Here is a 27,262-nt window from a genome sequence, read left to right as displayed (position 1 = left end):
AAGCAGAAGCCACTATAGCAGCTGCTCTAGCCAACCAGCCCCACTCAGCTGGCCAAATAGCCACATGCGGCCAGCGCGCTGGACACCCCGGTTCTAAACGGGCGATTCCATCCATCCCAGCTGAGATCCTCCTGGGACCAGAGCCCAGGAAGCTACAGCTCAGTTTCAATGCAGCTGTTGCTAGCGGTGTCCTAAGGGCTCTTGTGACTGATGGGACAATTCCCCCCCTTCCCACCCCAGAACTAAACCTGGTTGCAGACTGATCTCTGCTAGGTGCCCACAGAGCTATCAAGCCAGGTTTAAATTTGGCTGTGTCTGAACAGAGGGGACCAGTTCACGTCACAATCAGGTGAATTCATTAGGCCAGGACTCTCCAACCTTTTAAAGCACAAGATCACTTTTTGAATGCAAGTGTAATCCAGACTCTGCCTCAAACCCAGGTACCCTGGCCCCGCCTCCTCCGTGCCTCTTCTCCCAAGCCCCGCCCCTGCTCACTCTGTCCCCCCTCCCTCCTCTCCTTACACCAGGCAGGGGCAGAGGGCCGGAGCACAGATTCAGTTCTTGGGCTAAGGGATCTGGAGTGTGAGAGGGGCTCTGAGCGAACCTGGGGCAGGGAGTTGGGGTGCTGGAGAGGGGTCAGGCTCTGTAAGGGAGTTTGGGTCTAGGAGGGCTTAAGGCTGGGGTGAGGGAGGGGGGTACGTGACTGGGGCAGGGGTTCGGAGTTGGATCCAGCTGGACACTGCTTACTTCAGGTGGCTCCTGGATGGTGGTGCCGTGGGGCTAAGGCCGGCTCGCCCCTGCCCTAGCCCTGTAGCACTCAACAGCAGCCAGCAAACTCCCTCCATCGCTAGCCCTGTGATATCCCTGCCCTCCATTCTGTGGAGATAGACTACACGGTGGGAAGCACCCTCCTCTCCCTTCCCTGCACAGCAAGCAGGAGGCTCCTGGAGGGGAGGACAGCTCCAAGGCGAAGGGCAGGAACCGCACATCACTGGGCCGGGGTGGGGGGTGGGGGCAGCTGAAGGGCCTGCACTTGATAGCCTCTTGGCCAGTCTGGATCCCGTCACAGGCTCCACAATCCACCAGGCGATCCCGATCCACCGGTTGGTGACCCCTGCACTAGGCTCTAGCCCGGGAAAACACATTTCTCTCAAAGGCGAAGAGTTTATTTTTAGTGATGAACGGGTCTGCCCTTTGCAGCCTGGGCTCTTCATTAAATGGGAATTCTACCCGTTCTGGAGCAGAGATTTTAACTGATGGGTAACAAATAAAACCGGCAGGAATTGGATGGCAAGTTTGGTTTCTATGGTAAAAAGTGAACACTCGCCCTTCCCCCCACATACACTAATATAAATCCCCAACAAGCTATTGTAACCCCCACACTGCCTGCGAATGGTGCACTGTCCCATGCACTGGCACTGAAATGACTTAGAGAGAGAGAGAATGAGTTTGCTCTGCAGCCTTAGCTCAGAGCCAGCTGGCTTTTAGTTCAAGCCGTAGCGGCTCATGCACTAAGCTCCAGAGGTTCCGGGTTCCGTTCCGCCTGTTGACATTACACTAATATGAACCAGCCCGGAGCCCCACTGATGTGAGATACACACGGCATGGGGGCAGGGGTCCGTGCTACAGGATCCTGACTCAGAATGAGGGCCTGTGCTTTGAGGAACAGCCCAAAGCCAACCCACCCCACGCTTTGGGGCAAGTCTCAACCCAGCCTCCAATTCTGTGGGCATAATTCTACACCCACAAATAACTCTGGGCACACGTCAGAATTCAGCCGGCCAAACGCCTGGCTTGTGGGCGCAGCGAGGGAATGTCTGAACACTTTCATTTGCGGCCACAACGCTGGAGGCCAGTTCTGAAAAACAACAAGAGGCCCTAAAGGTCATTGACAAACCTAAGGAAATCCTGTGGCAAGGCTGTCTCGGCCTGACAGTGCAACCACACAGCCCTGCCTCACTGATAACAACCCAAAGCATGATAGCGCTAAAGGAAAAGCAGAGAGTGTCTGAATTCAGCACTTCCTTGGTTTCTTTACCACACATCACTCCAGTAGCATCAAGAACACAGTTCGGGCATACACACATTTCATAACCAGCCGGCACGCCCAAAACATGGAAGATTTCCATTCCGGCTTCTATACACTGCTTTTCACTCTGCTCTCGGGAGATACCGCAAGTATCCGGGTCATGTCTAGATCCTGCAAAGTGGCTATTGAGCTCGACTCCGCCTGTGTCAATTCTGCAGTTTAAACACACAGCGAAGAGAGAACCGAGCTGTGAAATGGATAACTAGGGTTGCCAGATGGTTTCAACAATAATACCGGACACGCTTGACATCACAACCCAATCTGCATTCCATCTGATTTAGAAAATACCAGACATTTCTATTTTCTCAATTTGTTTCCCAAACAGAAAGCTCAAATACTGGACTGTCCAGTTCAAAACCAGACACCTGGCCACCCTATGGCTAACACAATGCTGAGGTGCACTTTAAAGAGACCTCACGGCACTATTCCAGATCAGGCTTTTGTGTGGGTAGGTTGTGTGTTACATTTACCAACAAAACACTAATCTGATATGGGGGAAGATGTTTGAAATTGAAAAATGGCATTTTAGTTCAATCTGTTATTTTCTGGGTGCATAATTGGCTGGATAACGGTAGTCAGAGAGTTGTTGTTAACGGTTCTAAATCCTGCTGGAAAGGGATAACAAGTGGAGTTCCTCAAGGGTCTGTTTTGGGACCCGTACTGTTCAATATCTTCATCAATGATGTAGATATTGGGATAGAGAGTACGCTTATTAAGTTTGCAGATGATACCAAACTGGGTGGGGTTGCGACTTCTTTGGAGGATAGGGACATAATTCAAAATGACCTTAGCAAGTTAGAGAAATGGTCAGAGGTAAACAGGATGAGGTTTAATAAAGAGAAATGCAAAGTGCTCCACTTAGGAAGGAACAATCAGTTCCATACATACAAGATGGGAAGCGACTGTGTAGGAAGGAGCATGGCAGAAAGAGATCTAGGGGTCATAGTGGACCACAAGTTGAATATGAGTCAACAGTGTGATGCTGTTGCAAAAAAAGCAAATATGATTCTAGGTTGTATCAACAGGTGTGTTGTAAGCAAAACTCGTGAAGTCATTCTGCCGCTCTACTCTGCACTAGTTAGGCCTCAGCTGGAGTACTGTGTCCAGTTCTGGGCGCCACATTTCAAGAAAGATGTGGAGAAATTGGAAAGGGTACAGAGAAGAGCGACAAGAATGATTAAAGGTCTAGAGAACATGACCTATGAAGCCAGGCTTCATGAACTGGGCTTGTTTAGTTTGGAAAAAAGAAGATTAAGGGGGGACATGATAGCGGTTTTCAAATATCTAAAAGGGTGTCACAGGGAGGAAGGAGAAAATTTGTTCCTCTTGGTTTCTGAGGACAGGACAAGGAGTAATGGGCTTAAAGTGCAGCAGGGGAGGTTTAGATTGGACATTAGGAAAAAATTCCTAACTGTCAGGGTGGTCAAATATTGGAATAAATTGCCAAGGGAGGTGGTGGAATCTCCCTCTCTGGAGATATTTAAGAACAGGTTAGATAGACATCTGTCAGGGATGGTGTAGGTGGAGCTTGGTCCTGCCTTGAGGGCGGGGGGCTGGACTCGATGACCTCTTGAGATCCCTTCCAGTCCTATTATTCTATGATTCTCCTCGGGAGGGAGAAGTAAAAAATACAAGAGGCTTATGTTAGAGCCAACAACTTACAAACAATGTTGAACACAGGGGCAGACTGAGACAGGCTTTTTGGATCTAGCCGCCCTGAAACTGGACCCACATGGACTCCCAGGATCTGTTATCAGTGGCATGGCACCAGTGACTGTAGGAAGAGCCTGGTCATTTCTGTAAGCTGTAGGACTCTTTAACAGTCTGAAGCCCAGCTGTTTGCAACAGACCAGCCAAAACGGCTCCCTAATTCTGATGGACTTTGGTTGTGAGGTTACCGTTACAATCTAATGGGGTCTCAGATTTGTTACTTGCCAAATATACAACGGGGAGGAGGGAAGAGAAATTCCTGCTGCGTTAAATGCTTAGCCATTTGAGCCCTGCATCTTGGGTGCAATACTAGCCTTGCTACTGCCTTGAAATCCACAGCTCCATTAACATTTCAACATTTGAAATACAGCACGCAGAAGGCTGGCCCTGCTTACCCAGAATCCTTTGCTTTTCGTTATCCACCAGCCTAACCCCAAACTGCATCCTAAAGGGAGGTGATGGATTTGCAGTACATTGAGAGCATGTGCCCTCAGCCCTGCTTGGCTTCGTTAGAAAGGAACCGGTTTGGGTAACGCACAGTCAGCCATGCAAACGCCGCCAAAGCCGTTTCATGTTGGCACCCGGAGACGCTTGCAGTTTTCTACTAGGCCCACTCTAATTTATTTCTGGGTTTCAACCCAAGCCACCATGGCGCCTTTCTGTATAATTCCTTGTCTCTTGGGTGCCAGCCTGACCCACCAAAATCAGTGGGAAAACGCCCTGTTCTGGGAGTGGAAACGCTTATTCTCCAGTGCTGCAGGGTAGGGAAGATATCCTGGGCCAAGTTTTCAAAAGAGCCACATCTCAGCCTCTGCAGTAACCCCAGAGCATTTGCAGATACAAACGTACCAATTCTGACAGCAAGCGGGTCCGTGGGAATTACGGGTATTTTCAACAGATTCAATGAATAGGCTATAAAGCCAAAAGGGAGCACTGTGATCACCTAGCCTGACCTCCTGAATAGCACAGACCGTAAGACTTTCCCAACATAGCTCCTGTTTGAGCTAGAGCAGGAATTTAAATTTCACAGCTTTTGGAGGGGCACAGAACATGTCCCTACTCCAGCCCTGAGGCCAGAGGAGTTCTAAAGCGCCACCGATTATTGTCCTGCCCGTGAACTAGAGCACATCTTTCAAAGACTATCCAATCTTGATTTATGGAGAATCCATCACAACCAGTGTTCCCTGTAAGCTGGATGCTTGTGCAGCCGCTCAGGAGAGATTCAAATGTCTAGCTGATTAGCAGAGTGCCCACCGCTAAGTTTTGGGGTTTTTTTGTGGTGGTCACATTTGCACATCCACAGTGCACGTCAAAAATGATTCTGCACACGGATGGAAAAAATCCACCACGTGAATGGAAAAGATTTGACATGGCGTCCAACATGCTAGCCACCAGCCACATGTGGCTATTTGGCTGGCTGAACGTGGCTAGTTCGCTATAGCAGTAGCCACTATACTGACTATTGCTTCAGAACTGGTTGGACACCCTGGGATTAGAGGGAACGCTGCCCACAACCCTTGTTAAATTGTTGCAGTGGTGAATCACCTTCACTGGGGAATACTTGTGCTTCACTTGTGCACGTAGAATCCTGCATAACAGCACTTGGGGGTGGATGTGCCGACGTGCTAAGCCCTTGGCAGGCCACTGAAAGCCAACAAAGACTCTGTTGGTAAGTCCACACACAGCCTCATTACACACGTACTAACAGAGCTCAAGCTAGTGCACTAAAACCATCAGCGTGGCTGTTCAGCTTTGGTCCTTCCAATCTCCCACCCAGCAAACACGGTGCTTGTCCTTTTACATTTTTTAAACCTTCTTATCCAAGAGATGGGATGATGGTTTTCAAAGACACAGAATCTGGAGGAAATTTCCTGTAACCATTTAATAGTAGGGCAAATCTGAGGTTTACACTGCTTCGTGCTCATGAACCATCTGCCCCACTTCAGGTGGATTTGGTTCCGTGGGCTCTGGGGTTTTGGTGGCTTCAAGGGGGCAGGTGACTTTCTACACGTGCCGAGGGAAACCTCATGCTTTGGACTAACACAATTTTGTGCATCAAGGAGCCACCTCAGTAGCAGAAAGGGGTTTCTCCGGGAGCTGTTCTTGCACGTCACTGGAAACCTTCCCTTTGCTCACCAAGAAATGCTGAGTTTGCCCCAAAGATCCTACTGCAAAGAGAACCCCTTAGACAAGACTACGTCATGGTGCTACGCAGAGGATCAGCCTTTCAAACTGATAATAGCGCAGGGCCAAAGGGCGCTGGTCCTCCCGGGAGGAAGGGACCACCGTAGGGTAACCCTCCCCCTTTTTGCCCAACAGAAAAACTTCCCTGAGCATCTTCGAGAACAGTTCGAGACACATTCGGCAAGATTCTAGAAGCTGGTTTCAGTTTGCACGATCCCTATTGCGCTCTCTGCCTCAGCTTCTCTGAATTCCAGGGGGGCGAACAGGCTGTCAGCTTTACCCTGTGCCTGATCCAATGTGCACAGCGTGCGGCACACATCAAAACACAGTCTCCCCAAGAAGGCCCGTGTGACGCAGAGACGCTTATGCCCGGGCAGAGACCTGCTGAGTAGGATTCTGTGGCAGACGCGTAGGGACCAGCGGGGTAACAGCAGGAGGAAATGAAAGGCAGGACCCCTGGGGTCCAGGCTCCACCTTCCTAGGTGAGGCCCAGCTACAATGGAGAGTCAGAGAAGCAGCAACCGGACAGAGCACAGCTGATTACAGGAGGCAAAGCGAGCTGGCCGGCGTGGGGGCCACTCACGAACCAGAATGGAACAAAGGTAGATTCCATGGAGTGAGGGCGAATGAGTTCGGGGGTGGGGAAGAAAAACCCGAAATGTTGCTCTAACCAGCTCCCTTCAAACCTCAACCCTCGCTGCGCCAGGAGAGGCTGTCCAGAGGGCCAGCACAAGATCTGGGGACCACTAACGTCCCTTTGAGCCTAAAGGGGGGGCTTGACGCAGGGTTTCCGTGGTGGGGACTTTGCGCTGGCGCCACGGGCCATAGGCAGATGTGTCGCTTTCTTTTGAGCGCAAGACGCAGCCACTTCAAGCTCAAAGAGCCTTAGGAAAGGTGGGGAAAATGGTGGTTTTAACAGCCCAAGCAAGGTCATTACATCAAATATGCCTCCCCAACAGCCGGGCAGGCAGCGCCGTATTGTATAGGGATGAGACATGCACAGCAGGGAGTTTCCAGGAGGACCGGCCATGCTGACCTTGAGGGGGCAGACCTGATCCAGGCCCCCCCATCCATCCCCTACCCCCCCCCCCGTGCGATTAGCGTCCCCCTGGCCATGCAGCATAAATCAGTAAATAACAGACCCTCCTCTGGCCAGCCAGGCCCAGCGCTGCAGGGGAGGCCCGGGAAGGGGCCCAGCAGGATGCGGACCAGATGGGTGTCGGCCCCAGGGTGGGATAAATCCCCTGCTTTCCTTCGCCCGGGGTGGGCTCCAGACCCAAGCCGCCGGCAGCCCCCTCCTGGCTGCAGAGCCCCGCAGCTGCTGCATTTGCAAAGGGGAGGGGGGGGGGGGCCGGTCACATGCAGCCGCAGGAAGTTTTACTGATGGGGAGCCTGGACCGGCGACCCGTCCTGGCACCCCCGCGGCAGGGTGGCGGGCTGGCGCTGCGCCCGCATGGCCAATGCAGCCCCCCCAGCCCGCGGCTGTCCCCCTCCAGCCCATGCGCTGCACCCCCCCCCTTCCCCAGTGATGCGGCGCTTTCTGTGCGCATCCCGTGCGCCCCGGGCTCACCTGAGCTCGCTCAGCGGGGCCCGCAGCGATTCCTCCGGGGCGGGGGCGGTGCAGCAGCCGGGCTCAGCACCTGCCGGCAGGGAGCACAGAGCCCAGGGTCACCCACCAGCGCCAGCCCCCCAAGCCCAGCCCAGGCGCGGGGGGAGGGGGGGCAGCGTCCCGCCCCTATTCCGCCCGCGGCCCCCGCCGAGACCCCCCGCGGGCTGCTCGCCGCGCCGCCTCCATCACCTGCTGCCGGGCCGGTGCCGCGCCAGGGCGCTGCTGTCTGGCCGGCCGGGCTCGGCGCTCGGGCGGGGGCTGCGGGGAGGGGCGGGCGGCTGCGCCTGCCTGGCTCACACGCCGCTGCGCAAGAGCCGCTCGCCTCTTAAAGGGCTAGTGGGCGCCTGGCGGCCGCCAAGGGGGTCCCCGCCCCGCCGGCCCCCCGCCCCGGGGGCTCGGGCAAAGTTTGCCGCAGCCCTGCGCTCCCCAGGGCCCTGCAGCCACGCCAGGGAGGGGCCCTGGCCGGACTCCGCCCTGGGCCCACTCCGCACGACGGGGCGGGGACCCTTTTGGGGGTCGGGGGCCGCTGACCCAGAGAAGAAATCAGTGGGGGCTGCACACAAGTGAGAAGCGAGAAAGAAAAGCCAGCCCCTCCCTGAGGTGGCCCTGGCTGGGCAGGAGACAGGCTCCCCCCAATTCCCAGGCTAGTAGATTTTGTGTGTGCCACCCCACAGTGGGACAGAAGGGGGGGCTGGAACACCAGCACGGCCCCCCTAATACTGGTGGGGGAGCCCCAAGCCTCAGGGGCAGATCCAGGCAAACGGGGCCAAATGCACCCCCCCCCACACACACACCCCTTCGGTTCACCACCCTGGCTTAAGTGATTGTGTAACTGCAGACAAATTCAGTGGTTACATGGTTACACATTGGGGAGGGGGAGAGGCCTGCAGCATGGAGGGAGGGGGGGGGTTGTATAACGGTGCACATTGTCCAGTTACACTTTCACATCCCTACTCCAGATTTCAGCTCCGGGTTGCCAGAGCCCCGGTTAGCTGAGCACACGCCGCTTAGCGGCCTGGTTTTTCAGCCCCGCTGCAATTCACACAGACTCACGGGGTCCCGCGTCACGAATCTGCAGCAAGAAGAAAAGGAGACGTCGCTCCAGGCGCAGCCCCATGGTTTGCACGGCTTGGGAAGGCTACCACACAAAGGGAAAGACCCACAGGATCAGGAAATGTCACCCAAGCAATAGTTTCTATAGCAACATGCATCCCAATCCAGAAAGATTTCCCCAAAGCACCGTCTCTGGGATAGATGCTGATCTCAGGCATCATGGAATAACTCACTGCAGACAATCGTTACTCTAACTACACCACTGGAACTGGTCAGAGTCTGGCCCTACTCCACCTCACCAAATATGTAATTATAATTGGGAGTCAAGTCAATAGACGTGGCTTTGTTCTCTCCTCCCACTGGTCTTTGCAGGGTTAGGACTTTACAGACTAAAATGACAGCACTTTCCATCCAAAAGTCTCCCAAGCCCCTTGACGGACTGTCTGCGGTATCTAGGTATCTACTCGCACACATTGAATAGCAGGAAATAGAAAATAGAAGCCCAAATTCCTTAAACACACCCCACATCAGATGAATTGTCACCTAATCTCGCTGTTTCCTCTCCTCTCCATCAACTTCACTTATGTCCACACTGCAATCACATTCTTTCAGAAAAAAAAAAATCAAAAGAACAGAGGGATTTTTCCGACACTGATAAATCTCTTTCTACAAGGAAGAAGCCTTTTTCTGAAAGAGCTCTTTCGGAAAAAGGCGTGTGTGAACATGGAGGAGGGAATTCTTTCACAAGAAGAAGAGGAAAAAGCGCAGGAGCCCTGGTGGCCACTTTGCCCATAGTAATCACAGCTTACATGTGAGAGCACGTCCATTCAGTGTGGACACTATCTTTCGAAAAAGCGGATCGCTTTTTCAATGCATGTTGGCAGTGTGGATGCTCTCTTTTGGAAGACGTTTTTTCGGAAGCTCTCTTCCAAAAAAGCTTCTTCTGAAATAAGCCTGCAGTCTAGACATATCCTCCAATGGGCTACCAAAGATATAGGAAAGCACTATCAGAAGGTGGGTGCAGATATAAAATATACACTTAAGGTTTTCCACAAATACAGAAGAACATAAGACTGGCCATATTGGGTCAGACCAATGGTCCATCTGGCCCTGTATCTTGTCTTTCAACAGTGGCGTAAGTCAGAGCCTTTCACAGGGAATAAGCAGAACAATCACTGAATAACCCACTCCCACCTTCGGGCAGTCAGACGGCATAAAAGTTTGCGTAGGGGTGTGACAAGCAATAGTCAGTAACTACTCCCTTAAAAAGGCAGACTTGGCCCAAGGGTATGGTGACCATACGTCCCGTTTTTTCTGGGGCAGTCCCGGATTTAAAGGTTCTGTCCTGGTGTCCCTAGAAAGGAGGCAAATGTCCCGGAAAGCCTGTTCGGATCCGGCTACAAATGGCACCATTTCCCTCCCTCACTGGGACACCTTCACAAGACGCTCCGCGCTAGCGCAGCGCAGCAGCAACACCCCACCTCCACCCAGCACGTAAGCGGCTCCCTTGGTGCGTTGCGCAGACAGCCAGGGCCGCTTCCAGTGGTGTGCAGTGTCCAGAGCTCCGAGCTCCAGTGCAGTGCGCGCCGCTGTCCAGCAAGCCCCCACCTCCGTGTGGCCCTTCCCTCCCGCTGCTGGACTGCCTTCTCCATCTGCAGGCGGCCGCTTGTTCTTTGTACAGTGGCCACCATCGCTGGTGGAGGGGGAGGGGCGCTGGACGGAGCCGCTCCTTGAAGCTGCTGCCGGAGTCCCGGCAGGGACCGTGCAGAGCCTGGGTGGAGTGCTGCAGAGGGGGGTATATTTGAGCTTTGCCGGTGTGCTCTGTGCATGGCCCTTTTTCCCCTTCCCCCTTTGCTGGGGGAGTGGCAGTGCTCAGATCCGCTTTCTGCCGGGTTCCGCAAGCCGGGTCTGGCAGGGTGGGGACTTTCTTCACCCCTCCCCACACACTCCTCCCAACTAGGGAGTCCTTGAAAACTACCCAGCAAGGAAGCAATTTCCAAAAGCAATCCTCACAAAATACCAGAGTCTACTTCTCACAAGATTTCCCTTTCTGTTTACAACTACGCTTTCTAGAAGGTTCGCTTAACCTTCCTGAGTCCCACACAAGATGGCTCTTAATGACTCAGTGGGGAGGCAGCAAATTTGCTGGGTGAGGCCTGGGTGTGGAAGTAAGAGAGAGTTTTTATTGCTATCTTGGTCACCAGCCTGCTCCCAGGGTAACACATGCTAGATTTTGAAAAAACAAACTCGCTTTTCCTCCACAAATTGGTACTCAAGTTCCTAAATAAAGATGTCTGGCCAGCCCTCAAAGAAAAACATAAGCCATTCGTAATTACAGCCTCAGCCCAGGGCAGTCTACATTTGGAGGAGATTTCTCCTGCCCATGTCATCAATCCAAAGTGCTCTATTTCTGTAGAGAAAGACTTAAAGTCTTTTAGCTCTGCCTCAGAGTCTCTTTCTTCACGGAAGACAATCTATCAAACTGATAGTCCAGGAATAACAGCAAGGACATAAGAACACACGGGTCAGACCAAAAGTCCATCGAGTCCAGTATCCTGTCTTCCAACAGTTGCCCATGCTCGATGCACCAGAGGGAGTAAACAGAACAGGGAATCATCTTGGGATCCCTCCCTGTCACCCATTTCCAGCCACTGACAAACAGACGCTAGGGACACCATTCATGCCCATCCTGGCTAATAAATATTGATGGACCTAACCTCCATACACTTATCTAGTTCTTTTTTGAACCCTGTTCAAATCCTCTTCGCTGCCTGAAGAAAAACTTCCTTTTGTTTGTTTTAAATCTGTTACCTATTCATTTCATTTGGTGACCCCTAGGCCTTATGTTAATTTGTATCTAAGAGGTTACGTGGGCAAAAACCACCAAGCAAACAGCTTTTAAGTAACAACGAATGGTTCATTCTAATAACTTTTACTCATGCAAGTAGTCTAATTGAATCAATAGGAAGGGCAATTCTTATGCAAAACTGGTATCCGCAAAAATGAGCTGCGGATATCTGCATCCACATCCACGGATTTAAAGTAGATATTGGTGGATTTGCAGAGCTCTAAAGATTGAGCCCTGATTCCACAAACGAGTAACTTGTTATGCGTCAATGGTAAGCAACATGGGGTTGGGCTCGGAGGAAGTATCCAAACTGAGAAATGTCAGGAAATTCAGAAATAAAGTTAACCTCATCCATTTAACTGGTTTGGGGAGACATCCCTGTAACTCAAAGGGATGGCAAACCAATCTTTTTGTCAGTTTCAATAAACAGTATTTGCTCCCAGGTTGGCGTATTCCATCCTTCAGCCCGTAAAAACCAATTGAGACTGAGATATTTAAACTCCCGAGATTTTTTTTCCTACACAACACGGTGGACTGAACCTTAATGATAGCGCCTGGTAAACAACATGCCTGTCTTTGCTGACTCTTTTCAAAATCCTGGATCCATTCCTGGCACTGCACATAAATAGCAGTGTTTCCTGTAACCAATAATGGAGTACTAAGGACCCAGCCCTGAAACTATATTCACACATGTTCCGGAGTTTCCCTGCATGGATGCAGTTATGGGATTAGGGCCCAAGTTTGGGCTCAATCTATTACTTGAATTAACCCTTTTTAAAAAACCAAACTACATGCATTTTTCTGTATGGCTAGTATGTGGCACCCAGTGATGTATAACTGACTACACAGAATATGATCCTTGACTTATCAGGCAGAGGCTCATTCTGCTTCAAACTGCTTTAAGACAGCAAAAAAGTCTTAGTTAGATTGAAATCCAATGATTCCTTACTAGATGATTTACCCAACATTGCTTGGTTCCTTCACTCGGTTTTTGTTTTTTGGAAAATGGAATGAAAATGACCAAGCTTCATTTGTGTCATTGCTCTGGGCTCAGGCTGGGGACGAGGGGTTCAGTATTCAGGCTGCCCCGGGCGAGAGCACTACCCAGGCCCACCCTTAGGACAAGGTAAGCAAGGCGGTTGCCTTGGGCCCCAGGCCTTCAGGGCCCTGCCCTGCCTGGCGCCCGCTCGCTTGCTGCCCTGGCTGAGAGCTGCCTTGGGCCCTGCAAACTCTGGCCGGGCCTGGGATTACCCAGCCTTCTCTTACCGCAGTAGGTTGGGGCCAGGTGAGAAGCACTTCACCATGGCTGCTACAGCTCCAGTGGGCACAGCTGGGGGTGGGGGAGTATTTGTCCCCTGGCTGGGGCAGGTCCAGGTCCATCTGCCCCCAGTGGTCCCCAGCCAGAGTGAGGAATACAGCAAACTGGGCACTTTCCCCTTGTTCTCTGACAAAGGTAGAGTCAGAAATGTTTCCATATGAATGTGGGAGGCGGGGAGGTTGTGGGTGAAGCCCCTATTGCCCTCCTTACAGGGCACTTGGTGGTGGTGGTGGGGGGGGAGGGTGGGAATGGCTCCAGATGGAGGGGCACCCCAGCCAGTCCCTTTCACCTGCCTGGTGATTCTGACTCTTTTCTATATGGTTTTCTGAGAAACAATCCCATTCCAACCACCTCCCATTTTCCTGGGACAACCAAACACTGACCTTGCTTTAAACTATGATGAGCGGAAGCTGTATATTGAATTTGGTGGTCCTAGCTCTTACCATTTAGGAGGAGTACTTGAGAAGACAGACAGACAGACACACTCTAAAATAAATATAGGTAAGACTGACCAACCATCTAGCCTAGTAATCTATCTTCTGAAGTGGCTGATACCAGATATTTCAGAGGCAATTAATAGAAAAGTCAGTCATCAAGGGATTCATTCCCTGTCACCCATTCCCAGGTTATGGAAGTCAAAGGTTCAGAACATGTGGTTGCATTCCTGACCATCTTGGTTAATAGCTAATGATGGATTTATCCTTCATGAACGTATATAATTCTTTTGTGAGCGCTGTTACATTTTTGGCCTTCACAATATCCCCTGGCAATGAGTTCCACAGGTTGACCGTACATTGTGTGAAGACATCTTCCAGTTAGTTTAAAACCTGCTGCCTATTAATTTCGTGGAGTGACCCTTGATTCTTGTTGCATGAAGGAATAAACAACACTTCCTTGTTCACTTTCTCTACTCCATGCCACTTCCTGCAGCTCCCATTGGCTGCCAATGGGAGCTGCAAGCAACTGTACCTGTGGAGGCGCATTTCAATTCAAGAATTTCTTAGATTTAATATAAATATGAGCCCTAATTCTGCAACTGCAAGTGCACCTTTATGCCCGCATAATGTTAAAAGTACAGTCCTGCTTTGAAAAGCAACTGTAAAAAGGTCATGGTCAGATTGCCTGTGTATTGTGGACTCTATAACCAAATATCCTCACTTTAAAAGAGATTTTTTAAAATGCCAGCCATATAAACTTAATCTGGGCTTTGGCTTCTTTCCTTCTCACACATCATCCTTAGTAATGCAAGATCTTGAAAATATCCTAGCTTCCATAACATCTCTGCCGCTCATATGTCTTTAAATTATGCCCCTTACACCTGATCCAAAGCCCTTCTTGGCTCATGCTCTAAAACTCCCTTCTTCTGCAGTGCCTACAAATTGTGAATTCATTACACCAAAACCAGCAATGTCAAAAAAACAAACAAATCTAGAAGCTAGTCCCTCCTCTGAATTTCTCAGGGTTGCCTGTCTCCTCTGTATCCATCTTTTAGCTTATAAGCCCACCGGGACAAGGTCTATCTTTATGTCTGTTGCCGTGCCACTGCTAAACAAATTAGAATTCTTCTTCAAATTGAAACACGGCCGAGTGAGTGGTAAATTGAACAGAGCGCCCCAGAATTCTATCCTGAAGGCAGAAGCCCAACTGGGAGAAGGAAAGAACAGAGCTGGAGCCCTTGGGACGTACAGTTAAGTTTATAATATTTGATTTCTCGTATGCCCATGTCGGAAGTTCAAGGTGCCTGTACAATATAAAACACATACAGTGCAATCTGCTTAGATACATGCCAAACTAGCTCTGCTCTTCCCTGTTTTCAGCTTCTTCCTGTCATTCTGGGCATCTGTAACTTGCACTTTTCCTGAATCGCACACCGGATTTTAGGAGTGAGCATATCAGCTCATTGTACAATTTTAATAACAAAGGCAATAAGATCACTTCTACATAAAATCTACACAAAAAATAGATACCTATGGGGAGAATAGGAGCCTTTAGCATTCAGTCTTACTTTTAAGCAACTGACAGAGAGACATTTTCTCCAGGATACTTCCCTAAAGTGGATCATCTGTTAGGGCTACTCTTGCAAATAGAGAGTAAATACTACTTTTTAAAACCCTATAATTTGCCGTGGTGCCAAAGAGAGGCTAAATCAAAGAAACATACCCTGGCACCAATATGTATCTATTGGTTTTGACTATTTACAAATGATACCAACAAGATAAAAAGATGGCTGCTTCTACTTTTTAATTTAATTTCAATGGTTTGCACATAAAATACATCAGCACTTTGTTAAAAAATTGTAATGTACATTACCATCTCACATTTCAGTATACATAAGATAACTAATTTCTCAATGCAGAAATCACCAATTTAAATTGAAATAGAAATGACAGAACATTCTAGGAGAAAAGGAAGGAAAAGTATAATAATGTACTGAGTTAGTTATACATAAATATAACAGAATTTAAAGAATGATTTTTTAAACGTAGTCTTTAGAAAAATACTGAGCAATATTTCTTAGTTTAACGTGTCTTCCTGATGTTATGTGAATATTTTGAGGCTGGAATAACTTCTCTACAAAGCCCTAAAGAACCAGCAGAATAATAGAAAATGGAACTTTTAATGTTCAGAGTAAGAGACACTGTCAGCAGTATTTGAAAATCTATTGCTAGAGTTTAAAATACAAAGTTTGAACTCTCCTTGTAAGAAAAAAGTTATAATTTTAGAATAGACTTTCATGTTTCTGATTAAGACCATTTAAAGGGTAACATCACAAAGTAGCAAAATATGCTTAAGTGGTGTTATCCAATAAAAATTAAGTTAAATACACATGCCTTTCAGTTAGGAAATAAATAGGAGGTACCCTGGCATATGAAAAGCTGTAAGTTTTCCAAGATCTACGTAAGCTGAATGCTTACATTGGTCAGTAGGCTTTCATGGACATTGCATATGGACATTTGCATCTCACTTATACAACCTTACAATGCCAAAGGAAATAGTCAAATCTATTCGTGTACCCTGTGACACCTGGATCAAATATGTAATAAGGTGTTTTTGAAAAAATACCCAGTGCAAACAATTCTGGCTTAATTTTTTAAAATAGTGTTAGTCATAACTCTAGACTGGTTTTACTGAATTTTCATCGAGTTTTTTTAAACATTTAATATTAAATACCAAATTTACTTGTGTGAAATGCTTATTTTTAGTTCTTCACTCTACAAAATATTTAACAATTGATAATATTAACAAATATTTCTATGGAAAAAATAATTTTTCAAAAATTCAGAGCACAGTTGTCTGAATGGACGGATGGCTCTGAATGCACGGTCAGTGCTAGCGCTCAGATAGTATGGAACTTTGGACCCACAGTTGCTACAATATCAGCATAGGGAGCACGCTGAGTAAGCTCAATAGCCAGCTGTTTCTTTAGAACAAGGAAGCTATAAAACTTGGCTGCAACTTGCTTCCGGTCATTATTCTTACAGAGCTCCCGAAAACTGACAGAACTTTCTCCTGATTTGCTGATGTACTGTATAGAAAAAGAAAAAAAATATATAGTTAGGTCCATTTAACTGCTAATCAAACTAGATCTCATGGTGTTTAAACTAGGGATGTCAACACGTAGTCGACTAAACGATTAACCAATAAGCCTAAGTTTATTGGTTAATCTTGGTGACTATTCACATTTCCCGCCCCCCTTGCTGCCTCTGTATCAGAGGCAGGGGGAGGGAGGGAGCTGGAGGGAGCCCAGCAGGCTCTACAGTGCTGCCTGCCCCCCACCCCGTGCTGCTGCCTCTATCAGAGGCAGCACTGGAGGGAGAGGGGGCTGCTTCGCAGCAGCAGCATCTCCCAGAGCAGCCTCTGTTTATGGCGAGCCTGCATGGAGCCACAGCTGGAGAACTGCCTGAGGACTCAGCAAGGCCCCCAGACCTGCCTGCATTTGTCCTCCCCGCATTTGTCCTCCCCAAGCACATGGGACTGAGGGCATAAAAAAACAGAACACATGCTGGGCCTTTCTCCTGCCCCCAGCTATGCTGCAAACAACAAGGACACTGAAAAGAAGACTGAAGACTCCAACAGAGAAGACTGGCCCATGTTTAAGGGACATACCTATATATTAAAGGACCACAGTATCCAGGGGGGTGAGAAAAACTGCTTAATCTAGTTGCTGCCCAGGCTAATAGAGTTGAGAGTTTAGACTGCGTGTTTGTATTTTCTTTTCTTTTGGTAGCTAACTGTAACTTTTTGCAGGTCACTTAAAATCTATCTATTGTAGTCAATAAACTTGTTTAACTGTTTATCTTTACCGGTGAGTTTGCCTGAAATATTTGCCAGTGGTGTTTTTTTGCTCAGGTTTGCTAAGACTTGTGTCTATCTACTTTCCACTGCTGAAGTGATGAACCAATTACAGGCAGTCCTCGGGTTACATGGATCCGACTTACATCGGATCCCTACTTACAAAGAGGGTGAGGCAACCCCGCACTAGCTGCTTCCCCCCAGCAGACCAGGGAGACGCGAAGCTAGCGTCCCCCACCCCTAGCAGACCAGGGAAACGCGGAGCGGCTTTTCTCAGCAGACACCTCAGCTTGAGAATAAAGGACTGAGGGAAGTGAGGTGTGGGAGAATAAAACTGAGCTCTGGGGAAATGTTTGGCTAGAGTTTCCCCTACAATATGTACCAGTTCCGACTTGCATACAAATTCAACTTAAGAACAAACCTACAGTCCCTATCTTGTATGTAACCCGGGGACTGCCTGTAATACATTAGACAGTGTATTCCTGAGGTACAGTGCAAGGAGCTGGGGAGGGAGGAGGATCTGGTTGGTGCCTCTCTCTGTGATTCATGAGTGGCTCAAGGAGCATTTATGCAATCTAGCTGGGTGTGAGGGCTTCACATGCTGTTGTGCTGAGTGATAACACCCGGAGGGGTTTGTTGCTAGTCACTGGCAAGGCGAGGTGAGAGACAGCCCAGGCTGGAGAAAGTTCAAAGAGCACAGCGGTCCCATGGTTCCATGCTGCAACCTGGGGATCCCATCACAGTAACTAGAGCTCTTCCCAGTGACTTTACATATTCACATGTATGGGCACTGCACTTCCTGGTGCTGCCTACAGGTAGATCACCTCTTAACAATGCCCAGAACAGAGATGATCTCTCTGCCTACCATTGCCCTCCAGTGTTTTGGAACTTTCTGAGAGTGATGTTTCATAAGGGGGTCTTGCCTCTTCTAATGACCCGGTTGCTTCCACCGTTAACCCAGAGAACCATAATAAGGCTTGGAGAAAGAGAAGATGATGAGTGGGAACTGTGACTATGCATTCATCTCAAAGAACTCTGGATACAAGGGAGTAACCTTTTTTCTTTGAGTTGTTCTGCATATTCCCAAGTTTATAGGCAGCACTGCAAACTCAGGAGGAGAGGCAGAGTCCTATTGACTGAAGTGCTGACTCCAGGAGCAGCAGAACATCCCTCAAAGTGGGAATCACCAGCACCCAGTGGCCCTGCCCCTACACTGCCCTTTCCCCCCAAAACCCCACTCTTACTCTGCCTCTTTCCTTGAGGCCTTATTGCCATTCACTCCTTTCTTCCCCTTGCCTGCCCCTCCGGCAGGAATACAGTGGCAGGGCGGGGGGAGGGGGGGGGAGGGAAAGGGTCACAGTCTAGGCACTAGGTTTCCTCTCCCTTCTAGGGAGTACCAGTGCTCATGCTCCTAGCGTGCAAAGGCAGTGGGATGGTGAATCTCCAAAGGGAGGTGACCCATGCCATATCCAGCAATTGCCCCCGGCATGGCTATATCCTGGGGAGACTTATACTCTCCTAGTCTCTTAGATGCACCGCCCGTGAGAAATATACTGAGAGCATACTTTGCCACATTCCGTTCCTCTGTTAAAACAGCAATCTTTTGTCATCGGGCAAATCTTGAACAAACACAGACATCTGTTCCCATAAATGGAACTGATAATGGGCCATCACTGCTTAGTAATCAGTCATCCCAGTACCCAGGGAACAGGCAGAAAAAAGCTCTTATTTCCTCTCAGTTTGCAGGAATGCAGTAGGTTTGGGCAGTTCCAAACCTACTAGGGCATATCTACACTACCAAGTTTTGTTGCCAAAAACTGCCTTTTGGTGACAAAACAGTGAGAGCATACACACTGCAATGCAACTTTTGTGGGAAAAATGCCCAATTTTGTTGACAAAAAACTTCCACCCCTATGAGACACTTTTTTCTTTTCCCCTTTCTTTATAGTCAACAAAAACGGAGGGAATCCCAAGATGCACAGGGATCAGTTCTGCCTTCCCACAACACTGCATTTTGGGATACATATCCACAGTGCATTACTCTCAGTGTCGCTGATAGTGCCCTCAGTGTGGACATGATCTGCCAACAGAGGGAGCAAGGCCCTCTGGCAATTTTTGTTGTGTTGACTTTTGGGTGTTGACCCAAGTTTTGTTGACAAAACTTGGTAGTGTAGACTTAACATCAATCACTGAATTAAGCACAGGAGGTATATGGAAAAAAGAAAATGCCTCACTAATATAGTTAATTAGTAGGATATCTAATATAGTTTCGGGTATCTAAACTAGTCTGAGTAGTTGAAAATAAACCAACAGGAGGCAGGAGCTGATCAGTCTTAGCAAGCTGTAAAAGACCATCCAAAACTGGCAAAATTCTATTTCTAGGTAGTCCCTAGAATGTCAAATACCAGAGATGAGGTTTCCTCCTCAGCCACTTCAGTCAGGTTCAGTGTGGATGCCATACAATTCACCAGGTCACAGAATTGAAAAGTCTCCTCAGGAGGAGAAGCAGCAGAAACTATGCCTATTTGCGCCACAGCTGACATCAAAGTCTATCGATTTGTTCTTGTTCCTCATCCTTCTCTTCTGATAGTGCACCACTGCCTGAGCTGTCAATGGATCTCGTGCAACCATGTTCAAGGATTACTAAGGCATTAGATTCTTAGCAGATGAAACATCACCTTCTCCAGCCATAAGGAGAATGACTAGGGCTTCCAGTCTCTTCCACAGATGGCATCTGGAAGCACACCACAGGAGAAGCAGCAAAGGAGAGAGAGAACCCAGGTTGAGGAGACATGAACTGAAATAAATCAAGTGTCTTGATTCTTTCTGTCCTTCTCTACATTTAGTCTCTAAGGGTATGTCTACTCTTGCACCCTAGTTCGAACTAGGGATGCAAATGTAGGCATTCGAAATAGTCAATGAAGCGGGGATTTAAATATCCCGCACTTCATTAGCATGATCTCGCCGGCGCATTACTCCGATCAACAGCTGTTTCGAAAGTGAAAGAGCGCGCCGGGACGCGTTAGTTCGAACCAACCCCCTTGGTTCGAACTAACGTTACTCATTTTTTGTGCACATCAAACACCACAGTGAAAGTCCTCTTCAGGTCTGAGGATGATCCCTGAACCAAAGCAGAGGATGGAGCCTGTCCTACAGACGTGAGTCCCAGGATTCAACACTGAAGTTGAACCTGGAACCAAATAGGGTTTCAGAGTCAGAAATACAAAGGCCATGTCAGAGTTGGATGGAGCTGATAAATCTAAGGTACAGAATCTGGCATTGCTAACACCGTTATTCCTTGCCTTCTTCCTCAGCACAGAAGTTGGAGCCAATCAAGTGCCTACAGGATCCTTAGAAGGCAGATGGCCTTTTTCCACTAATGGTGTCTTCGAAGCCTTGAAAGCTTTAACAAAAGGATCTAAAGTCAGAACCACTGAAGATCCCAATGTCCTAGGAACCTTTATGCAGCTTAATCATGCTGGAGGAAGCCACAGGAGCTGAATCTGATCTCTTAGGCTTAGCTTTGATGACCATCTGAAACCAGAGGATTTAGGAGCTAAAGCTCCCATAAGCAGAAGCACCTGAAGTCTATTCTACCAGTCTGTGTGCACATGAGGCATGAAAACCTGGCAAAAGGAACATGCAGAAGGAGAATAGCCTTCCCCCTGACACTTCAGACACATCATGTGGTCATGCAAATGCTAGGAAGGCGGCTGGGCACAAAGCACATCTCTTAAATCCCAGCTGCTGCTTCTGTTCTGCCACATTGTGGAATTGAACCTACAACTATCCCTTACGACCCACACTTAGTGGGCAGTGTATTTAAATGAGAACTTCTACGAAAGCTATCAAAGGCCCTATCAGAGGAGGAAAACCCCTGGATCTGAATGGGCTGGAAGGATTCACTTCTGTCTAGTGCAGCAGTTGGAAGGCACTGAGATGGTAAAGGGTGCAGTGCCTGCTTTTATGGTCTTGCTCTCAGAACATCGAAAGCACCAAGGGGCAGGCTAGGAGGGGGTGAGCATGCGCTCTAATAGGCAGTGCTTGGAGAAGGTTCAACTGCTAGGTGCCACCAGGAGGGACAAAGCCCATAAGTGAGGAATATGCAGAGCCATTTGAAGAAAAACTATTAATTCTTTACCCTGATCTCTCAGACCCAGTGTCTCCCCTCTCCAGCCATCCCCCAGCCTAGGTCTCATCCATCTGCTCCCAAGCCCAGTTTCTCCTTCCTCCCAGGCTCACCCACCTTGTCATCTACCCGCACACTCTCAGATCTGACTCCTGTCCCCTCTACATTCAAATCAGAGTCACCTCCTCAGTGGTGCCAGCATAGGGGTGAGGGTAGGGGTGAGGGAGAAGAGCAGAAGGGCATCAAGAGCAGAGCGCCAATCTCCTTGCTCTCACTTCTGATGCCTGGCCCCAGCCATCCACAACTGTAACCTCAGGGAAATCATGCTTTAGTCCTGGTATGGCGAATGCCCAGTTCACACAGAATCTTCTGAGTGTTCAGCTGTGAAGTTCTACCAAGTCTCTACCATGGATGAACCAACCTCAGTTGTTCAAAGACTTACAATTTGATTGTTTGGGCAAATTTTCATAGGGAAGACAAATGGCACATCCCTGACAAAGGCAAAAAAACCCTGCCAAATTTCAGGTTCCTACTACAAAGCATGTGAGTACAAGAGCTTCTTTAAAAAAAAAAAAAAAAAAAAGTCAACAGAATTTTTTTTAATACGTATGTGCAAAACAATGTATGTTTCCCTAGCATCATTCTGAGAAATGGCTGAACAATTTGGGCTGAAATTTAAAAAAAATAGCCTGATAGAGATACCTAATATGTGAAACTTTAGCTTAAACAATTGAAGTTAGGCAACATTTGACAAAGTTATAAGCAATTGAAAATAGGGCGTTGTAATGGGAAGTATCTGACAACCTTAATAATAATAGGCAGTGCTACCAAACCCACCACCACCAACATCATAATCTAGTGTTAAAACAAACTTAAAAATGAAAAATCAAGTACTCAAAAATTAGAAAATTCCAAAAATTCCCGAAGTTCGGCAGGATTTGCCACTATACAAAGCTTTTTGAAGCCTGGGCATATCCATGTAAACACACAATAAAATGTGGTTGTATCATTCTGACAGACAAGTAGCATATGTTATGTATCATCATCAAATAGCAGATGGTTGTAAATTGTGTGTTATGGTTCAAGTCAATAATTGCTTTAAAAAGCATCTAATGGCTGAATCCAACATCATACCCGTAATGTGTTCAATATTTTAAGAGTTCTTTTGCGCAACCTTCTTTCTTCACTGTCTTGATCATTTTTAACCAGCTCCTATAGGGCAGATTAATACAAACATTAGACATAACATATAAAATCATATGCCAAAATGTTAAAAATGGGACAAGTATTATAGCTCACTCATCCAATATTAACAGTTAGTTATCACCCTACTTGGTAAACTTTACTTTTTAAGACTGATTTTTTTTTATGTAGCCCATGTGTTATTTATTTTGACAGTGCCTGATCACATTAGATATGTATCAAGTGTGTTTAGCTGTATAGGGGATAGTTGGGGCTTTTGGCACCTTTCAAATCATACTTGGCAGCACGGAATTTTGTGATCACAGTGTCAGCTAGATAAATTTAGATAGGATCAACTCTTATTTAACCGCATTTTATTTACTGTGCTAGTGGCCACACTGACTTCAATGGGGCTATTTGCACAGTAAGGTGCTTATTAGTGTGAATAAGAATATCAGAACCTATTTTGCTGCTGTTCATAGGCCAATCTTTACATTTTGGAATTAATGACCTATTAAGAAGATGAATAGGACACTTCACACCACTCTGAGCTACTGTTTCAGGCTGCTGCAGATTCAAGTTTAAACTTGGTGCAAGTTTTTAAGGTTTTATTCACAAACATCAAAGTCATAAACATTTTTAATGAAAGCTTATATACTGGAGCAAGGAGTTAATTCAAGGCAAATTCCATAATGCTGGAAAGATGGAATCCACAGGGGCCCTGAGTAAAATAATAGTTTCATATTTGTACAAATTTTGACACCTACTTGACAAACACAAATTCAACATTTTAAAATAAACATCTATTCATTTTTATTTGTAATTTTGCAGGGATATTATTTTATTGGTTTTATCCTCTCCATATAGAAAGGAGTATGTACTACCAGTCTAATATCTCAGAACTTTTACAGTAACTAATTTTCCCATCCTTATGGGCAAAGTACAGACTTGTGTTCTGCAAGCGTGATTGCAATGCCTCCACAATCACCACTGGAAAATCTCACCGGCCAAATTCATGGTCAGTGTGTATGCAAAGACTCCACCTCAGTTTTTTCCCAACCTTCACCTACTGTTCAGAGTCTACCTCAGTGGTGCACAAAGGACCCAGAGGACAGCCACTCTACACCCTTATGCCCTGCACTACAGCATGGTTTAAAAAGGAGAAAAATGTACTGTGGGATCCACCACATTGGTATAAAAATGAACTCTACATTACAGCAGAATTATAACAAAACCAAGGCACTTTCTACCTTTGCTTAGGACTCTAAAGGACTTTATCATGTCCAGGGTGATGTTATTAAACACCAGGGAGATCTGAAATCCTATCTTTGATAAGAATGGCCATAGCATGTATTTTTTTCAGCACACAAATAATAATTAGGTTCAATTTATAAATCTATTATATATTTTGAAGAGTTTGTTTGTGGATTTGTTTGTGTAAAATAAAGGCATACTTCGGGATTAGCTATAGATACCAAATTTTGCATAAACAATCCTGCCACTTAAATTAGCTTAATGCACTACTTTTTATACCAGAATATGCTGGGTAAATAGTTTAAATAATTATTTCTGTTTTTCATCTGAAAAAAGTCATGAATGATTACAGTTCATAAAAATATTTGCTAACAAAATTAAAATTGAGTCGCCTATTCAACTGTCATTTTAGTGCAAAGAAAATTTTTACTGTTACAAATCACAAAATAATTCAAATTAGTTATGGAAAGAATAATGGAAGCTATACGAGTTTCTGATTCAAATTTACTATGTATGGTAATTATTCAATAAAATGAATAATGTTTGAAGTTGAAATTTCAGGCTGTTCTTTTACTTCCCTTTTGCAAATAAGTACATTAATAAAAAATTCTGAGACATATATTTGATTTCTTGAACTTTCCCATAAGAGTGGCGAGGAGTCCTGTGGCACCTTATAGACGAACCGAAGTGTTGGAGCATAAGCTTTCGTGGGCAAAGACCCACTTCGTCAGATGCATTTCCTATAAGAGTAATCTATGAAAAATGACTGCCTGGTTAATGACGGACCTCACCTTCTAGTAGTTTATACAGGATTAATAAGTGAATGGATATTTTAATAAATGGTTAATAAAACAGTATGGCATCCAACAAGTTTATATATAACCATGGCTTATAATCATCTGTAAGATATTATACTGGTGTACGTAAAACATCTTTATAACAAAAGCTTCTCATGTCTGCAATGTAACATTTATGAATTATTCATTAACTATTTGTAAATGAAAATATGAAGTGTGACCAAATAAATACATGCATTGGTTCATTTACATTTATTAAAAGAGCTTACTATAGCTTCATCAATTTTATTAGAATCCACAGATCTGCCACTGGCTGCTGCCAACACAATTGAATCATCGGTAATAGATCTCTCAGTTTCTGTATGAATTGACTCTTGCGGGTAACTTAACTCTTCTGTTATCAACATCTCTATATTAACAAAAAGCAAAGTTTAAAATGAAATTACATTGAATCTCAAAAATCAACCACTATTAACACCTAACAATCACAGAGGATAAGGATCAAAATGAGTGCTAACTGGAGGAGCTGCATACTCAATGGTATCTTGGGATAAAAAGAACCAGTGGAAGAGTTTTCTTGGAAGCATTAAAAAATCAGTCTTTCACTTGCAGGAAAGTGGTGCAAACTTTACAAAATAAATGACTAATGAAAAAACAGATTTATTTATCATGGAATAAACATTTTTTTCCACTGCATGCATAGCTCTCTCAAGAGATCCTATAGTGAAATTCAAGTAACCACTTCATATTCTTCTACTCAATAGTAAAGTGCTAATCACAATCTCAAATTAAAGAGAGAGAAATCTTTTATTTCAGCACTGGAATAAAAGATGCATTTTATATAGTCTTCTCTGCACTTATTTATGGCAGGACTGAAACTAATCCAAGATATACTAGTGCCAAAAAGAATAGGGATGGCTGTATGTGCTGAGAGAGCTGGTCTATGGTCTGCAAATGCTTCTGTCCTCACTTCCTTTTGCTTGTTTGTTTGTAAATAGACTTAATAGTATCATACAGAGGTGGATTAATGTGTATGTTCCAATATATGGAGCGGGAGCACAAGACAAGACATTTTTAAAAACAATGGTAAAACATCACTAACGTGCTCAAAACTGTCAAAACGGCCAATAGCCCACTGTGAAGGGGAACCGACTGCACATGTCTCACACCGTCTCTCAACAGGACAAAGTATTTACAAAAGCAAAATATGTATTTCTTCTCTATAATTATTATAACAAATTGGGTCAAGTGGGTAACCAGTTTTCTTAAGCTTTACACTTTCTTGCCTTTCTGGTTTGTATAGGGATGCACATCAAATCTGGTTTGTCTGAAATGCTAAATAAAGTGTGTAAGTTCTTTTAAAAATATTTTCTCTTTGTTAGATAGTATCAGTTAGGACAAACAAAGTATAAAACCTCACCTGTAGTCTCGGTCTCTTTTCTTGTTTCTTCAGGGTCAGACTCCATCTGCATACCTTTTCTTCCACTCTTAAAGCCATGATATTTAAAGCAATTTGTAAACAACTATAAAAACAAAACATATATCTTTTACATATTTCCAGAAGGTAAATTTAGATTAATAACTAGCAACATAACACAATAGAAAATACAAAGAAATGGATCATTACTCTATATTAATTCCTTTGATCCAGAACTTAGAGACATTGATTCAGTCCCTGTTAAGAAATTTTGCAGAGATTCTAGGCTATGTCTACACTGGCAGATGCAAAGCGCTGGCAGTTCCAGCACTTTTTCCTCTTTTGCCATGGAGGTTTGTAGGAAGATGGGGGATGGGGGGACGGGTGCAGGGCATCCTGGGTCCTGTCCACATGTCCTGTGGTGCATCACTTCACATCCTAGCAACCCCTATGCCTCTATCTGCATTTGGCACCATCTTTCAATGGCTTCAGTGTTGCGCACTCTGTCTCTTCCATCTGCAGGAATGAATCCACAGCTGTTGCTGAAAGTTCTGATAGGTCTCACTAACATGTCACGAATGGCAATCAAGTTATTCCTGAAGCTGCAAAGGGATGAGGAGGAGTCCGTGCAGCATTCGTACATGAGATTTCTTGTGGCATTCACGGAGGTGCTGACCACAGTGGAATGCCACTTTTGGGCTCGGGAAACAAGCATTAAATGATGGGAATCACATTGTCATGCAAACCTGGGATGATGAGCAATGGCTGCAGAACTTTCCTGGGACTGTGCGCTGAGCTCGCCCCCAACCTGTGGTGCAAGGACATATGAATGAGAGCTGCCCTACAGTGGAGAAGCATGTAGCAATCGCACTGTGGAAGCTGGCTACTCCAGACAGCTTTTGCTCAGTCACTAATTAGTTTGGAGTGGGAAAATTGATAGTTGGATCCATGCTGATGGAGCTGTGCAGGGCCATCAATTGCATCCTGCTCCAAAACACTGTGACCCTGGGCAACGTGTGTGACATTGTGGGTGGCTTTGCTCAGATGGGCTTCCCAATCAGCAGTGGTGTGATAGATGGCAGACACATTCCAGTTGTGGCATCAGACCACCTAGCCGCCAAATACATTAACTGCAAGGTGTATTTCTCCATAGTTCTGCAGACGTTTGTGGATCACCACGGGCATTTCACAGACATGAACGCTGGCTGGTCCGGAAAGGTGCATGACGTTTGCATCTTTCAGAGCACTGGCCTGTTCAGAAGCTGCAAGCAGGAACCTTCTTCACTGATCAGAAGATCACTGTGAAGGAAGTGGAAATACCCACAGTGACCCTTGGAAATCCTGCCCACTCCTTAATGGGGTGGCTCATAAAGCCTTAC

At 46.4% G+C, this 27,262-nt stretch overlaps 2 protein-coding genes across 4 annotated transcripts in view; both read right to left on the bottom strand.

Moving 5' to 3' along the window:
• SNPH (syntaphilin) overlaps window positions 1–7,979 on the bottom strand; it is a 44,577-nt gene extending 36,598 nt beyond the window's left edge. Inside the window, exons 1-2 of one of the 2 annotated variants that reach the window (XM_075900902.1) lie at window positions 7,782–7,979; window positions 7,554–7,623 (exon numbers count right to left, since the gene is read on the bottom strand). The gene's annotated coding sequence lies outside the window, so the exon portion shown is untranslated. The other variant, XM_075900903.1, reaches the window with a different exon arrangement.
• Window positions 7,980–15,037: 7,058 nt separating this feature from the next.
• The window catches only part of RAD21L1 (RAD21 cohesin complex component like 1), a 59,362-nt gene continuing 47,137 nt past the window's right edge, over window positions 15,038–27,262 (bottom strand). For both annotated transcript variants that reach the window (XM_075900900.1, XM_075900899.1), the window contains exons 10-13: window positions 25,887–25,989; window positions 24,736–24,875; window positions 22,368–22,445; window positions 15,038–16,337 (exon numbers count right to left, since the gene is read on the bottom strand). In XM_075900900.1, coding sequence (XP_075757015.1) covers window positions 16,149–16,337; window positions 22,368–22,445; window positions 24,736–24,875; window positions 25,887–25,989 — 510 coding nt within the window. In that variant the 3' untranslated portion in view covers window positions 15,038–16,148. The remainder of the gene's footprint in view (window positions 16,338–22,367; window positions 22,446–24,735; window positions 24,876–25,886; window positions 25,990–27,262) is intronic.

Source organism: Pelodiscus sinensis, chromosome 18 (genome assembly GCF_049634645.1).
Source record: "Pelodiscus sinensis isolate JC-2024 chromosome 18, ASM4963464v1, whole genome shotgun sequence".
Taxonomy (NCBI): domain Eukaryota; kingdom Metazoa; phylum Chordata; order Testudines; family Trionychidae; genus Pelodiscus; species Pelodiscus sinensis.
Note: the sequence above shows the minus strand (reverse complement) of the source record. Positions and strands in the feature narration are given on the sequence as shown.